At 37.2% G+C, this 18094-nt stretch overlaps 1 protein-coding gene across 4 annotated transcripts in view; it reads left to right on the top strand.

The window, feature by feature from the left end:
• LOC131982917 (septin-9-like) overlaps window positions 1–18094 on the top strand; it is a 171708-nt gene that overhangs the window by 144938 nt on the left and 8676 nt on the right. For all 4 annotated transcript variants that reach the window (XM_059347511.1, XM_059347512.1, XM_059347513.1 and 1 more), the window contains 5 exons: window positions 3312–3524; window positions 7945–8073; window positions 9768–9849; window positions 11548–11685; window positions 15786–15903. In XM_059347511.1, coding sequence (XP_059203494.1) covers window positions 3312–3524; window positions 7945–8073; window positions 9768–9849; window positions 11548–11685; window positions 15786–15903 — 680 coding nt within the window. The remainder of the gene's footprint in view (window positions 1–3311; window positions 3525–7944; window positions 8074–9767; window positions 9850–11547; window positions 11686–15785; window positions 15904–18094) is intronic.

Here is an 18094-nt window from a genome sequence, read left to right as displayed (position 1 = left end):
TGGTATCATTGTTTTCAGCACAACCTCACCTATATGACCTGATAATTTTTTCATTTTGACTTATTGGAACAACATTTTGCACACAAAAAAAACACACAAAAAAATTACAAAAAACACACGTTAAACACATAAAACATGAAAAACAAACCAAAAACACACACAAAATTACAAAAAACACATACAAACACACTCAAAACACACCAAAAACACAATAAAAATACAAAAAACACATAAAAAACACAAAGAAATTACAAAAAACACACACAAAATTACAAAAAACACATACAAACACACTCAAACACACCAAAAACACAATAAAAATACAAAAAACACATAAAAAACACAAAGAAATTACAAAAAACACACATAAAAAACACAAAGAAATTACAAAAAACAGATAAAAACACAAAAAACAACCAAAAAAAAACTGTAAACACAAAAGATTGCATTACAAATGCTAAATGCACAAAGCTAAATTAGAAAAATCTCTGCAAAAAAAGTAAAATCATGTTAATACACTTCAAGGTGTTTGTTTTTTTTACTTACCTTTGCTAAAAAAGGGTTTATACATTAAATTGGACATGAAAACTTCTGGAAAAGCCAAAACTTTAGAGTTCAGCTGACAGCAGGGCTCCATGCTGCTTCGTTTTTACGTGGTGACGTCATGAAGAAGTCGTGCTCCGGTGCTTTCGTGGACTCCAGAGGGTTAACAGACCTTACTGAACATATTAAAAGTAAAATATTTATCTTACAATTGGACACACATCCGAAGGCATTCCACAGGAGGACATTAAGCTAATCATTATTAAAACAAACTGCAGGGATAACCTCCCGCCAAGTGCAAAGTATTTTAATACTACCGAGTATATTTTGCAATAACTTTCTGTTGAGTCAAAAGTCTGTATAGGCATGAGATCAGCTGTCTGTTCTCTTTGAAAGTCAGGAGGTGTGTTTTTCAAAAGGTGTGTGTTGTTTGAATAAAAAGCAAACTAAAACAACTAACCAGATCTTTCTGTCACTTCTGCTCCAGTTATTCTGCAGGTGCATCCAAAGCACTGGTGAGCAGACAGGTTTTTGTTTTTTTTCATGGCTCAAGAAGTCGCTGATGATTAAAGGGATAGTTTTAATAGTTTTGGAAATTCATTTCTATGAGAGAGTTAGATGGGTTAATGGATCGATTTGGGATTGATCCATTGATCAAATTTTTCACCTAAGTCAGGAAAGCATTACCACATTTCTACCATTAAAGCCGGGGGCACTGTTGTGTTATTCTACCATTAAAGCCAGGAAAGCGAATACCTCGTTTTGTAGTATTTGTAGTTTTTTCCACCTATTTTGGTCTCTTGGCCAATGAAATGCATCAGAACACGTGTGGGAACTGGTTTTAAATGGTTTTATTCTGGTTTTAAATGGTTTTATTCTGGTTTTATTCTGGTTTTAGCTGGTTTCAAGTGGTTTTATTCTGGTTTCAAATGGTTTTATTCTGGTTTCAAATGGTTTTATTCTGGTTTTAAATGGTTTTGTTCTGGTTTTAAATGGTTTTAATGGTTTTATTCTGGTTTTTAATGGTTTTATTCTGGTTTTAAATGTTTTAATGGTTTTATTCTGGTTTTAACTGGTTTCAAATGGTTTTATTCTGGTTGTAAATGGTTTTATTCCTCTAGTGTTGCAATGCATTAGATTTTTTAATGATTTAAAAAAAAACTTTATTGAAGGTTTGCACAAATAAACCCAACTTCTCATGAAAGCCACAGCTATAAGCTCTCAAATACTTTTTGAATTTCATTTCTATCTGCTACAGAGGCTGAAAAATCTATTATTTAGTAGGAAGCGTTGACACTTCTGTTGAATTTCCAGAAAAACTTCAGGTTTCAGGGGGTTATTTTAAAATTGGCAAGAGGTTTTACAGGCTTTTTTTCCAGGCGTTTCAGGCCTAAATGGGTTAACCTGATAAGCTTAGCTTAGCACAAAGACTAGAAACAGATACAATAGCCTGGCTCTCTCCAAAGGTAACAAAATCTGCTTACCAGCAACTCTGAAGCTCACTTATTGTTAAGATGTTGAATCTTATTTAATTAATGCATACAAATAACATAGTCTCACAGCATCCATTTGCAGTTTTACAGGGGGTTATGTGCCAGACAACTTCTTGGCTGCAACCAATAACTTCCTGGAGTCTCCTCTTGTTGTTTTGGCACCTGCTTGGAGCCAAGAAATAGTTTGGCACACAACCCCCTGTTTCACCCCCTGTAAAACTGTCTTTTTTATCTGGATTAAACAAATGAGATAATGCCTTTATTAGTGAGCTACAGGCAACATTTTTTTACTGTTGGACAGAACCTGGCTTGTTTTCCCGTTTCCAGTCTTTATGCTAAGATAAGATAATCGGCTGCTGACTGCAGCTTTATATATAACAGACAGGTATAAAGTGGTTTTGATCCTCTCATATGACTTGCAAATAAGCATTTCACCCAAAATGTGTTACTTTTGCTGGAGGTTTTTATGCACCTTGGCAGCTCGCCAACAGGTGTTTTATTGGGTCTTATATTCACACAGTTCTTCTGATGAATGTTTTCCAATATCGTCACCCTGTTAAAATAATCGATTAACTCATTTTTTTCAAATTTTGCCTGAAACACAAAAAACTTCACCAAAAGTGTAACATATGACATTTATTGATCATTTCACTCAAAAAGATATAACAAAGGATGGCTATTGGCATAGTAATAACACTGTGTGTAAATTATGTAACTTAAGAGAAATAAATGACTTAGGCAATTTTTTGAACATGCCTTTGTGACTTAAGCAAGATATGGTAACACTTTATTTTGAAGGTGTCTACATAAGAGTGACACAAGCCTGTCAGAAACATGAGATGACAAGTATCATAAGCATTAATGTTACTTCAAAGTGTCATTAATGTTCATGACACATCCCATGTCATGTTTATGACACGCTCATGTCACTCTTATGTAGACACCTTCAAAATAAAGTGTTGCCATATCTTGCTTAAGTCACAATGGCATGTTCAAAAAATTGCCTAAGTCACATTTTATTTTGACTTAGGCATAAAAAATCCGCTTAAGTCACACACTTGACATAGGCCATTATCTTGAAAGGGGTAAAATCACATGATCTGATCAACTGAGGAAGTAGGCGATTTTACCATAGGTGGAGATGATTTAGGCAAAAAAAAACAATTTTGACAAAAAATGACTTGGGCAATTATTTTAACAGTGTGACGATATCTTACCCTGCAACACACCTCTCTCGTCCAGTTCCTTTCTAACCTTCTCTCTCTGTTATTTCAGGATCCGAGGTGATTTCCAGCTACAGCAGCAGTGCCATGTCTGAGGCGGTGGTGCCTGATGCCATGGTGGCCCCAGCAGTGGGTGGTGGCCCTTATGGGGAGAAGGCCGGTGGCCCCGCGGTGGACTTCAGTTATGTGGGCATTGATGCCATTCTGGAGCAGATGAGAAGGAAAGCCATGAAGCAGGGTTTTGAGCTGAACATAATGGTTGTGGGTAAGTAGCAAGTTTCAGTTATATTGTCCAGATTTGGTTTGAGCTAGCGTCAAGCAGGAAACTTAACATACGGCACAATTATTATCTTTAATCATGAGTCTCTTTCTCTCTCATTCTCTGAGTAGGCGTGTGCATATATGGAAAAAAACAACACCTAACCCTAAAAAATAATCAAATAATCATCTACTGATATTCTCAATAGCTTTAAATGATTCTTTGACCCAGAAAATGTAGATTTTGACACCAAGATTGACCTTCTGAGTGGCTTGGAAGATATATTGGTTCTCATAGATTTTATATGGCTGCCATCTCCGATCTGCAATCTTGATGAAGTGGCTCCCAACAAAAATTTTAACTTATGGTGATGGAGAGCATGTGGAAAAAATTTAGTTTTTGTCCGACGTGTCCCCTTTATTTAGCTCCGCCTCCTGACTAAAAGGACTAATGGTCATTTTAAAGACCTGGCGGCCACTAATTTGAATGGGGCATTTCTTGGAGTCAGAAATTGCTAAATTTTTAGTATGTTTTTAAGTTCATCTGATACTTCTGTAAACCACTGAGAAACCTTTTGTTAGATTTTTTTTTTAGGGTTAAACCATATTTGCACCTGACTAGAGCCTTGTCATCAAGTGCAGACTCCAGACAGAATCCAGTTTTTCATATAGTATCAAGCCATAACCATTATACATTTAAATATGTGTCTCAAAACCTCAGTCAGCTGTTATAACATGCTTCCTGTTATTCAGGCAGGTACATTTTTCTCTCTAATCACTGACAGAAAATGGAGGCCTCAAACTTATTTTAATAAGCAGCCACACACAGTCGGACCTCTTTTTTATTGAGCCCTCATCACTGTGATCAGACACCTTTTAAAACAGGAGCTAATTACACGCACACACACACACACACACACACACACACACCTCAGCAGTAGACAGGCCACCATAAAACCCACACCACCTCCCCACTGTACGTCTTCTCTTGATGATGTAGCGCCAGTTGGTCTTGTGTTTCATCCACAAATAAAAAAAAAAGCTGTTTCAGAAGCAGCCTCAGGGTTGAGACTGAGTTATGTAAAGTTGAAACTTACAACAGAGATAAGAAGGGAAGAAAGCTCTATCTGTTGACAGCGACACAGGAATGAAAGATATTTTATCTCATCCTGATTATATATCGTCAACTAATTTTCTCCTGTTTTGCAGGAAACGCAAAAAATTTCACCAAATGTGTAACATATGACATTTATTGATCATTTCACTCAAAAAGGATGTAACAAAGGATGGCTATTGGCATAGTAATAACACTGTGTGTAAATTATGTAACTTAAGAGAAATAAATGACTGAGGCAATTTTTTGAACATGCCTTTGTGACTTAAGCAAGATATGGTAACACTTTATTTTGAAGGTGTCTACATAAGAATCACACAAGACTGTCAGAAACATGACATGACAAGTATCATGAGCATTAATGTTACTTCAGAGTGTCATTAATGTTCATGACACATCCCATGTCATGTTTATGACACGCTCATGTCACTCTTATGTAGACACCTTCAAAATAAAGTGTTACCAATATTAGTGTCAACAATAAAACACTGATAAACTAAACTGATAACTAAACAATCTGCCTCTATGTCAGGGAGGGGCAACTTAAATGCTGGAGGGGGCCACATTTTTCATGGACACTACCACAGGGCCACATATAGGACCGTGCACTTATCCAGATATGATGAAACTGCAATTTTAAATATGTTTACAGTGCAGTAACTTAACATATTTCATGCTCATGCATGTATAACAGTATAAATAGGAATACAAAAGGTTTGAAGTAAATAAAAAATAACCACTTACTGTGATTTAGTTTTTTTTCAGTGCAAGAACAGCAGACCAACATTAATTGCAAGAAGTAATTTTGTGCATTTTTACACTGCACTTTTAAGATTTCATGCTCAAATGCATGTAGTTGTACTGAGGGCCACTTCAAGTGAGGGTGCGGGCCGTATGCGGCCCCCGGGCCTCCAGTTGCCCATCCCTGCTCTAGCTCTTCTTTGCTGGGTTCTTATCTGATGCCTATGAATGTGGCAAATTGTCAAAGAAGTGATGATCTTAAAGGGGTAAAATCACATGATCTGATCAACTGAGGATGTAGATGATTTTACCATGAGGAGATGATTTAGGCAAAAAAAAAAAAGTTTTAAATAAACTCCATACGTTTTTCAAACATAATAAAGTGTGGGACTTTGGCACCACATTACTTTCTGTGATGCTTGTTAGTGGGAGAATGTTGAACCAAAACACTTTGGGGAATACAGCTGCAGCTGTTGGCTTCCATACTGGTCGCATAGATCCATGTTTCTGTGTAATCTGAGCTGCTGACTGCCTGTACATGCATCTGAGTTTGAGTCTCTATAAATTAGTGACAGTCTGGCTGTTGATTTAACCTGAAGTTGAACTGTGAATGTCCGCTGCCCACTCGGCCTCTCCCAACTCCGCTTCATTAATCCGTGGTTATGTTAGCATGGTGCGCAGGGGTCAGAGAGGGTCCTCTTCATATAAACAGACAGTTGATGATGATGACTCATGGATAGGGAGTCTCACTGGTTCATAAAGTCATCCTCAGTCAGTCTCATCCAGATGGAGAGCATTATATCATCCCACTGCAATGTGAACTTTAAGACTCACTCATCATGCCCTTGCAAGAAAGCGGCAACCATTCATGTGCTCATATAGATCAAAACTGTGGGCCAGGGTTGCCAGGTCTGTGTGACAAAACCAGCCCAGTGGCCGATCAAAACAAGCCCAATCTAGGGGTGTGCAATATCGCATCGTTCACGATTACACCAGTATCATTTTTTTATGAGTCAAAAAAATGCATATCATGATATTGGCAACATTCCTACTTCTTGACGTAGTGGCGTAAGGGTTTCCCATTAATGACCTAGACTGTATCAGTCCCGTCCCCACATCATCTCTCTGTGTTCATCTACACACCGAGCTAAATCCTATCAACCTGTCCGGGCCGTCAGAGGTCAAAATGGTCCAAACACACTGTTGCATTATGCCGTTTGTTAGCCGCGAGCTAACATTAGCAAACAATCAAAGTTGTGTTAATCACAAAGAGCTACTATTACTTCCTGTTGCTAAACAATGCAGCTTTCAAAATAAGAGCACAGTGTGCTAACCCTAGCCCAATCACGATTTAAGTTACATTTTACACAATTTTAACTTTTTTATTTTCTCGAATTGCAGTTAATAAAAGAAATCTCTATGAAGACCAATTCACTGACAAGTCCTTTATTTTGCCCACTTAACCCACTTAAATGAACCCTTTGGCAACACTTTAAAGTAGCCAGATTATGTTAGAAAGCAACAGACCTGGCAACACTGGTGTGTGCAAAAAATAAAGCATTTCTGAAGCAGAAATTAAAATAAAACTTCCAGGACTGTCAAATTGTATTGTATTACTGTGTACAGAGGATTCTTTGTACTGTGTCTGGTTTACCTTGGATTCACTCTGTCTTATTGAGGCCGTGTTTGGGTTTACACATGTGTAATGATGGCCGTGCTGGCGGTGTTTGTGCAGACAGACACCTGCAGCTTGTCACGGCTTCAGCCTAAAAGCAGACAGTGTGGAGTCATCCAAACTGGGTCTTGTTTGGGTATATGATGATGTCACATATTGTGTAGACCAGGGGTCTCAAACTCAAATTACCTGGTGGCTGCTGGAGGCAGTATCAAAATGACCAAAAAAAGACACAAAATTACTAAAGAAAGATACAGAATTACCAAAAAAGACACAAAATTACCCAAAAAAGACACAAAATTATTTTAAAAAGAAACAAAATGACTGAAAAAACACTAAATTACTAAAAAAAGACACTAAATTATTTTAAAAAGACACAAAATTACCAAAAAAAGAGACACAGAATTACGAAAAAAAGACACAAAATTACCCAAAAACGACACAAAATTACCCAAAAAAATGCACAAAATTATTTCAAAAATAAACAAAATTACTGGAAAAAACACTAAATTACTTAAAAAAGACACAAAATGACCAAAAAAACACACAAAATTATTTAAAAATAGACACAAAATTACCAAAAAAAAAGACACAGAATTACCAAAAAAAGACACAAAATTATTTTAAAAAGGCACAAAATTATTAAAAAAGACACAAAATTACCACAAAAGTAAATAAAGGGACCTTCCACACACAACACGGTAAAGTGCCATTCATATAAAACTCACATTAAACTTTTATATCAAGGTGGGGGCCACAAAATATTGTCACGAGGGCCTCAATTAGCCCACGGGCCGCAAGTTTGAGACCCATGGTTTAGACTGTAAGGTATCATTGGGGGTGGGGTTGATCTTGAAATGTGTGTTTCTTTCTCTCTGACTGTGTTTTTGATTACAGGACAGAGTGGCCTGGGAAAGTCGACTCTGATGAACACGCTGTTCAAGTCTAAAGTCAGCCGTAAGTCGGTGCTGGCCACGGCCCAGGAGAAGATCCCCAAAACAATCGAAATAAAGTCCATCAGTCACGGTACGGCCCCCTTCAACTCATCTCAGACACTTTCTTTTTCTTCTCTTCTCCTTCTCTATTCAGACTTTTGTCTTTGGAGTGACTACACAAGCCATGGTTGACACACATTTATAGTACTTCATCCTTATTTCTCTCTACTTTCCTTTAATTCTAATTATCTTTAATTACTATAATCATGGCTGAAACAATCTCTGAATATACCATATTCTTCCTCTTCCTCGTAAAAACCAGCGTCGTTTCAGATTTGGCAGCTGGCTGTTTTAAAAATGTTTTTCAAATTTATGACCAATTATCCACTCTAGTTTCTGAATACATTTCAGGCAACAACAAAAAAAAAGCCAGTGCAATTGCAGAGTCAAGCTACATTTTAATTATTTTTTTTTACATCTACTAAGCCTGCTTCAGGCTTCAGGGCGGCTGTGGCTAAATAAATGTTTTCTTGTATGAAGTGCACATTGTGTTTTTGAGATTATAGTTTACAGTGTGTGTGTTTCTTTGTGTGCAGAGATTTTTTTTTACAGCTCAACCAGGACAAAACCGAAGTTTTAATTATCATTATTGAAGCACAGAGTGAAACTAACTATGAAACTCCAATTTTAACCCTTGTCAACAAGTTAAAAACTGGGAGTTATCATTGATTGTGATCTTAGCTTTGAGCCCCATATTAAAATATTACCAAAACTGCCTTTTATCATCTTAATTACATTGCCAAAGTACGACCGTTTCTGTTAAGCTCTACGCCAGGGTTGCCAGGTCTGTGTGACAAAACCAGCCCAGTGGCCGATCAAAACAAGCCAAATCACAATTTAATTTACATTTTACACAGTTTTAACTTTTTTTTGGAATTGCAGTTAATAAAACAAATCTCTATGAAGACCAATTCACTGACAAGTCCTTTATTTTGCACACTTAACCCACTTAAATGAATCCTTTGGTAACACTTTAAAGTAGCCAGATTATGTTAGAAAACAACAGACCTGGCAACACTGGTGTGTGCAAAAAATAAAGCTAAAGAAAGTATAAAAGTTTTAATATTTACATCCATTCTTTTCACTTTGGATGGCTCATTTCGTTTCAGGGTGTTTTTTGCTCTTTTTTACATTTTCCTCTCTGTGTCCTTGTATTTCACTGCAATATATAAAATCTATAAATCTATAAATTTAGAATCAGCACAATCATGGCTAGAAGTGGGAACAACTCAAACATGTCTTTGTGCAGATTAACACAGTTAGAATGACAGAAATCAGAAAAAAAAGTTCAATTTCTTTGATAAAATGGAATTTAAATATAAACACTTTACCAAGTGCCCGAAAGTGTCATGAAATATCGGAAAAGAATAAATTAGGTCTCCACATATTGTAAATATTGAAGTATTGTCATGTTTCCAGCCTCCCCTGTCCTCTCCCTTACTTTATTTTTATTTATTTTATCTAATTAAGTTCTAAGCTGCCTCCAGTGTTTCCTCACTTCCTCAGTTTGTGCTTTGTTTATAATGGGATGGAGGGTGTTTGCTTGTTTCTATGTTTTATTATTATTATTATTATTATTATTATTATTATTATTATTTTCTCCTTTTTTAATGCGAAGCACTTTGTGTTACATTTCTCTTGTATGAAAAGTGCTATACAAATAAAGTCTGATTGATTGATTGATTGATTGATTGATTGATTGATTGATTGATTGATTGATTGCAGACATCGAGGAGAAGGGAGTGAGGATGAAGCTGACGGTCATTGACACACCAGGCTTTGGGGACCAGATCAACAACGAGAACTGGTACGCTACAATTCTACGAGTGTACAAACAGCAAGATGTCGTTTGTGTCTAATGCTGCGTTTGATTGCACTCGGAACTCGGAAAGATCCGAGTTGGAAATTCCGACTTCCGAGGTAAATGCGTTTCATTGCTCAACCTCGGAAAACATGGCCGGCCACAGCAAACTGATGTTTGTTTGGATGTCTTTGGAGCATTTAAAGATTATTGTGGGGAACTAAATCAGCTACCTGGTACAACATACAGTTAAATGGTTGTGTCCTCTCTGGGTCCAAATATAGGACGGAATTGTTGTCTGCTTAACCCTTTATCAGGCAAAGAACTATATTTGGTAACTTCAGGTAATATTTCGAGAAAAAAGTTGCAAATTTACTAGATTAAAGTGGCAAATCTACAAGAAAAAAAGTTGCAGATTTAAGAGATTTAAAGTGGCAAATCTGCTTGAAAAAAGTTGCAGTTTTACGAGAAAAAAGTGGGAGGAAAAGCAACTTTTTTCTCCCAGATTCACCACTTTAAATCTCATAAATCTACGCATTTTTTTCTTGTAGATTCTTGTAGCCACTTTAATCTCGTAAACTTTTTTCTCAAAATATTTTTTCGTATGTTGTTGTTTTTTACACATTCTGGCAGTATGTAATATCCTCTAATATTCTCTAGGGTTGAAATTTGGAATTTGCAAGTATTTCAATGAGTGCCCTATTAAGGGTTAAGACTTAAGAGACAAAAATCTAATTAAATCTTATCAATTTCCTGGATATAATAAAAAGAAGTCCAGTATTACACCTTATAGACTAATGTAGTTTAAATATGGGGAAAAACTATAATATTATTTACAATTTTACTGTGCTTTTTCGTCCCTACTACTCTCACACAAACTCTTTAATTAACAGAGTGGGAGCGCAAACACCACTACAAAGTAATCCTACAGGTTTAGTAACACAAATGCTAAATTAAACGACACATAACAGACTAAATGTTGAAGATGAAGTGACTGTTTACCTCTCACGGTGTGTGGCGCCATTTTGCATTTTAACCTGTCAACAAGTTAAAACCCTGGGAGTTATCATTGATTGTGATCTAAGCTTTGAGCCCCATATTAAAAATATTACCAAAACTGCCTTTTATCATCATAAGAACATTGCCAAAGTACGACCGTTTCTGTTAAACTGTGCACCAGGGTTGCCAGGTCTGTGTGATAAAACCAGTCCAGTGGCCGATCAAAACAAGCCCAATCACAATTTAATTTACATTTTACATACTACTATTACTTCCTGTCGCTTAACAATGCAGCTTTCAAAATAAGAGCACAGTGTGTTAACCCTAGCCAAACGTTTTCCACGTATTTCCGACCTACTCGGGCTGCTCGGATCCTACCCAAATTCCCGAGTCGGAATCCCGAGTTCAAGGGCCGTTCTATTGCACTTTTCCGACTCGGAGGTCGGATCTTTCCGATTTCCGAGTGCAATCGAACGCAGCATAACCACATGCAACTTCCAATCTCCTTACTTTTCCTGTTCTCTGTCACTCTTTATCCTTTTCACGTGTCTAACTCCCCACATCCTCCTTTTACCCATCTACCTCTTCTCTTCCTTTTCTACCTCTGTGTTGCTTCCTTCTTTCCTCATTTATTCATATCTGTCCATCTCTTGCTCTTCCGCTCCTTCCTTATCATTCCCTCAATCCCTCCTTGTCTCGGTGCAGCTGGCAGCCCATCATGAAGTTCATTAACGACCAGTACGAGGCGTACCTGCAGGAGGAGATCAACATCAACAGGAAGAAAAGGATTCCAGACTCCAGAGTCCACTGCTGCATATACTTCATCCCCCCGACCGGACACTGGTGAGCACACACTCAAACACAGTTAAATATAGACACGCAAGCACAAGTGCACTCAAGTCGAAAACACAGAGCAAGGCCAGATTATTGATTCTCCCTTGGTCACCGCCCAACACTAAAATAAAATATCAGAGCTGCATATCAGCTTCCCTGAGATGAGAAACACAACATGTTGGAGACATTTTTCAACATTTTGGCAAATACACTTATTCACTTTCATGCTTGAGAGTTCAGTGAGAAGATTGAAACCACTCGTGTGTTTGTACGGCAAAAATGATGCTACAAGCAGCGGCCGGCTAACTTACCTTAAAGCAGGGGTCTCAAACTCAAATTACCTGGAGGCAGTATCAAAATGACCAAAAAAAGACACAATTTTTTTTTTTTTTTAAATACACAAAATGACTAAAAAAATACACAAAATTACAATAAAAAAGACACAAAATGACAAAAAAAAAGACACAAAATGACCAACAAAAAAAAGACACAAAATTACAAAAAAAAATACAAAAAAAAATACAAAAAAGACACAAAATTATTAATTACTTTTTTTGGTAATTTTGTGTCTTTTTAAAATAATTTTGTGACTTTTTAAAATAATGTCTTTTTTGTTAATTCTGTGTCTTTTTTTTGGTAATTTTGTGTCTTATTTTAATAATTTTGTGTCTTTTTTGGTCATTTGTGTCTTTTTGTGTCTTTTTTTGTCATTTTGTGTCTTTTGTGGGGGGTTTTCTTGGTCATTCTGTCTTTTCATTTTGTGTCTTTTTTGGTCATTTTGTGTTTCTTTTAGTCCTTTAGTCCAACATAAAATGTGATTTTGAATCGTTTTTTTAACTTTCAAAACACTATCATGCTCAATAAAGAATTTTAAATGTTCCACATGTGAACAAAGGTTGCACATCTAACATATAAGAGGGTTCCATCCAGTTCTATCATTTGATACTAAATATATTTGAGCTTGTCTCCAGTTTTACTTGGTATATCATCATCAAACTGAAACTGGCCTCATGGAGTTTACAGCCAGAACTTTAGAGGTAAATTTACAGTAGGGCTCCACGCTGCTTTGTTTTCTAGTCTGGATGTCATGAAGAAGTCTGGATTTGGAGCTTTTGGAGACTCCAGAGGGTTAACCTGACTAGTTTTCATGTGACAACAGAATTACATATCTTGTGGTAACAGATCTTGTATAGATACAGCTTCTCTTTGTTCTCAAGCTTTTCAATGTGAAGCAATGTGAAACATCTCCCTTCCTCCTTCTTACCCCTCATATTGAACACACACACACGCCCACACACATTTCCGCTCAGCACGATGCAACATATCCCAGAACACCAGTTCACCACACACACACATTCTTGTACTTCTATCTTTGTGAGGACCCTCATTGGAATAGTGAATTTCCTGCAAAAGTTATAATAGTTTTGAATTTTTCATTAGTTTTTGTTTAGTTTAGATTTTGTTTTCAAATTCAGTTAGTTTTAATGAGTTTTTAGAGTGAGTTTGCTAGTTTTAGTTTAGTATTTATTAGTTTTAGTGTTAGTTTTAGTTTTTGTAATGGGGTATTTGTTGGGTGGGAGATTAAAAGAGGTCACAGTAAATTTTGCCTTTATTTCCTTTGTCTGATCCATCTTCATTATCTATGAAAAAAGTTGACAAAGACGAAAACGAAGGACATTTTCACTATAATTTTAGTTAGTTTTGTAACCACACAATACAGTTTCAGTTAATTATCATTATCATGTAACCTTTAACCCTTAAAACAAAGTCTGAAATCTCAAAAAAGCCTTTAAAGAAGTGAGGACCGGCCGAAATGTCCTCACTTTGCAAAAATGTCCTCACTCTGTTGGTTAAAGACATGTTCTGGTCCTCACTATGTAGGAAGTACAAGAACACACGCACACTCACTCACACACACACACACACACTGGAAAGATGGGCTGTTCTCGCCAAGCCCCGAAGCAGCACAATGTCCCAAGTTTCTTTCCCTGGATCTCTTACAGACACACATCTGGCTCTGATCGAACTGCATAAACTGCCGTCCCTCTCCACACAGTGTTGGTTCAGCCCCTCGCTGCTCAGAGCTCAGGGGGCTGGAGGAGACTAGCAGGAGAAATTAGGGGCAGAGTGCACACAGTCTCATGTCTCCACCAAGTGATAGATTCACCACGCATTTTATAGCCTTTTGCATTTGTGTAACTCTAGCATAGTGCAGCGGCCAGTCTGGGGAAAATGTGAAAAAGCAGCTGCAGATTGTCAGCATTGTTTGTTTCTTTTTTAAGTTATTTAGTTTTTTTTCTGTCATTTTGTGTCTTTTTTTGTAATTTTGTGTATTTTTTTGGTCACTTTGTGTCTTTTGGGGTAATTTTGTGTCTTTTTTAAATAATTTTGTGTCTTTTGGTCATTTTGTGTCTTTTTTTTTTTAGTAATTTTGTTTATTTTTTTGGCCACTTTGTGTCCTTTTGGGTCATTTTGTGTCTTTTTTTAAGTAATTTGGTGTCTTTTTTGGTAATTCTGTCTTTTTTTGGTAATTCTGCATCTTTTTTAAGTAATTTAGGTTTTTTTTCTGTCATTTTGTGTCTTGTTTTGCTCATTTTGATACTGCCTCCAGCGGCCCCCAGGTAATTTGAGTTTGAGACCCCTGTCTTAAACCTACCACAAGTCCTTTCAACCTCATCAAGTAGCTCCTCTCACACACTGTATAGTATGATTATTAGGTCATGGGTGCAACAGTTTGAGCTGTGAATAGTTGGTACAGTAGTTTCTCCGTCTGGGGAAATCAAGTGATAGATTCACCACGCATTTTATCGCCTTTTGCATTCGTGTAACTCTAGCATAGTGCAGCGGCCAGTCTGGGGAAAATGTTAAAAAGCAGCTGCAGATTGTCAGCGTTGTTTGAGCACACACACTAAGACACACAGTCGATCACAGAGCTCCATTCACCTCTATTATTGTTTGGCCTGTCTTTACTCAGGCAGAGGGGGGCGGGGTGTGAAATGTCCCCTTCTCGGTGCCGCATCCAGTAACGTTTCATGTTGATCCAGCGCTGCAGATGTCACATGGGCTGGCCAGCAGCTGCTCAGCCATTGCCTTAAAAAGTCTAATGGGACGGAGGAAGGAAGGACGAGAGAGACAGAGAGTCTGTGTGGGTGTCTGGGTGTCTGGGAGCATGCAATCAATTCAGCTCTTTTGTCTTATTGAGTGTGCTCATGCATGAGAGCATGAGACTCCTTGTTGACAGTAGTGATTCTTTGTCAAAGTGTTGTTAGCCAGGCTGGAATCCTCCACAGTAACCACATGCAGATGCTTCTGTCAAACTGGAAGAAGTATCTTAAACCATGGGGCTCAAACTCGCGGTCTCAAACAATTGCGGCCCTGGTGACGATATTTTGTGGCCCCCACCTTGATATGAAAGTTTAATGTGAGTTTTATATGAATGGCACTTTACCGTGTTGTGTGTGGAAGGTCCCTTTAATTACTTTTTTGGGTAATTTTGTGTCTTTTTAAAGAATTTTGTGACTGTTTTTAGTAATTTTGTGTCTTTTTTTGGTAATTTTGTGTCTTTTTGTCATTTTGTCTTTTTTAAATAATTTTGTGTCTTTTTTGGTAATTCTGTCTTTTTTTCTGTCATTTTGTGACTTTTTAAAAAATAATTTTGTGTAATTTTTAGGAATTTTGTGTATTTTTTTGGTCATTTTGTGTATTCTTTTGGTCATTTTGTTTCTTTTTTAAGTAATTTTTTTTTTCTGTCATTTTGTGTCTGTTTTAAATAAGTCTGTGTCTTTCTTTGGTCATTTTGTGTCTTTTTTAAGTAAGTCATTTTGTGTCTTGTTTTGCTCATTTTGATACTGCCTCCAGCGGCCCCCAGGTAATTTGAGTTTGAGACCCCTGTCTTAAACCTACCACAAGTCCTTTCAACCTCATCAAGTAGCTGCTCACACACACTGTATAGTATGATTATCAGGTCATGGGTGCAACAGTTTGAGCTGTGAATACTCTGTTAGTTGGTACAGTAGTTTCTCCATCTGGAGAAATAGTTAGGATCATCTGCCCCCTGGTGGACGAGTTCTGTGTTACAGATGTTGTCTCTCTCTCTCTCTCCCTCTCAGTCTGCGGCCTCTTGATGTAGAATTTATGAGACGTCTCAGTAAGGTGGTCAACATCGTCCCAGTCATTGCCAAGGCGGACACACTCACCCTGGAGGAGAGGGACTTCTTCAAAAAGAAGGTAACATTTTCTCTGTTCCATTTCCTCATTTGTCTATTCTTCATTTCATTTTTTTTCATTTAATTAATTCTTCTTTTCGAACCGAAAAATAAACAATAACATAAACTGCAATAGTGAAGGCTAGATATATGTACATACACATACTCACATAGACACCATTAAACAGATGTACATAAACATATAAACATTTACACACATACAGTATATAAAGCCCTATACATATACATGCATCTGCCCCGTCTAAGTAATAAGATAGAAATAAGAACCAGTTAACTTAATATTCAATACGCATTTCCTTATATCATTTTTGTCCGAAAAAAAGGGAGTAGGCTGAAGTAATAAATACTTATCTAGGCCTAAACCCTGATACTCAACACTTCAAATAAGAGATTCTCTCTATATATAGCCACTTAATGTCAAATAAATATGTATAATTTTTTTAAATTTATCAACAAAACAAAACACTGAAGGCAGTTACAAGAACGTCCTCATCCAGTTTGCAACCTATACTTTTTTTTACTTCAATAGATTTCTGTAATATTTTATGTAAAGTAATACTTTTTGTTCCATTAAATCCACATCTACCATCTAGAAACGTCCCATTTTGTCTCCCTCCTCATGCTTGCATTTTTCAATGTTTGTGGAGCCGTAACCAGAGATAGGAGAAGTTCCTGTGGTTTCCTCTGGTGGTTCTCTCCCCGATGCTCTCTGGACAGTCACACAACATTCCAGCAACAGCTCCAGAGCATCTCTCTCTCTTCAGGGCTCAAAATACTTTCTTTCTTTTTTTGTATACATGCACAACTACAATTGTAACACTATAACAACTAGTGCAGTGCCTGTAGGAAGTATCTTTCAGTCCGTATTATGCTTAGCTGTCAGTTGATAAAGTTTTGTTTTGACTGTTTTCAATGGATCAAACTGATGCGGAAGAAAGGGCTTAAATCTCCGCATAGCATGCTAATGGTGAGATAGCACATTACGCAGTATGCTGCACTAAAAGTACATTAACATGAACCCAATTAGCTGATATACTATATTGCATGTAGGTATCTCATATCAAATGATTATGGGCATTACGCTAAGCAACATGAATGTCATCCCTGAATTACATAGTAATGCAACATAAGAAGTGAATAAAGCTAAATCTCCGCTTAGCATGCTAATCGCGAATAACCGAATTTGCACATTACATGCAGACCACTACAACGTCTGCAACTCCATAAAACACTTGCTTTTCATAAGGTACCACACCATCCAGCACATACACATTGAACATTGATATTCGCTGGAAACTATTTGAATATTATTGGAAAATTGAACCTTGTAGCGCACTTTAAAACTCCTAAAGATAGGTAGGCTAAATAGACTGACAGATGAGATGAGTCAGGGTGGAAATCCAGAGTGAATTGTGTTACTGACCAGGTGTAGGCCTATCACACAATGGGGCGGAGCTCCCCTAAAAGGCGTCCGATCGGAAACTGCAATGCTGCAACACGTCCTACGTAAATAATGATATTTTGAAAAAAATAATTCAAAAATCTTCAAAATCGAGGATGCACAACTTCATGCCATGTGCAATCCACATACGAAATCTGAGGTCAGTCTGACTAACGGTCAGAGAGATATGCCCTAGACACACACACACACACACACACACACACACACACACTTCTTGCTTTATAGATAGATGTAATGTGTTGTGCATGCACTGGTGCATGTAACTTTTAAAATTACCTGCACCATTCGGCCTATTTGTCCTTCTTTCTTGGCACTTCCATTGCAGCTGGAGCCAATATAACATGTCAGTGAAACGACTTCTAATTTTAGATAGGATTTAGAAAAAGCAATTAAATCCCGTATGGAGAGTTGTGTCCTGTTTGCCGCGTGTAGTAAGACACTTAAAATGAAATTATTATCATTATTCAATTTTTATTTGTTTTTCACTGCGTGACAAAATGGACATGTGGCGTGAAAGCATGACAGGCAGCCCTGCACAACATGCATCATTTCTGTACCAAGTTGTGTGCACCGTTGCATGTCGAGCTGAGAATTACGTGCACAGCTCACATTTTATGTGATATGCACATGCAGATGGTATTTAGAGCTTTGCTCATTCTGTACCCTTTAGTTTCTACACTTCCTTTACACAGTTAATAAAGCTGCAGCCGTTCATTTAATGTTTTTATTG

The sequence above is a fragment of the Centropristis striata genome, chromosome 13 (genome assembly GCF_030273125.1).
Source record: "Centropristis striata isolate RG_2023a ecotype Rhode Island chromosome 13, C.striata_1.0, whole genome shotgun sequence".
In the NCBI taxonomy this organism is placed as follows: domain Eukaryota; kingdom Metazoa; phylum Chordata; class Actinopteri; order Perciformes; family Serranidae; genus Centropristis; species Centropristis striata.
The sequence above is the reverse complement of the archived record's forward strand: the minus strand, read 5'-3'. Positions and strand labels throughout refer to the sequence as shown.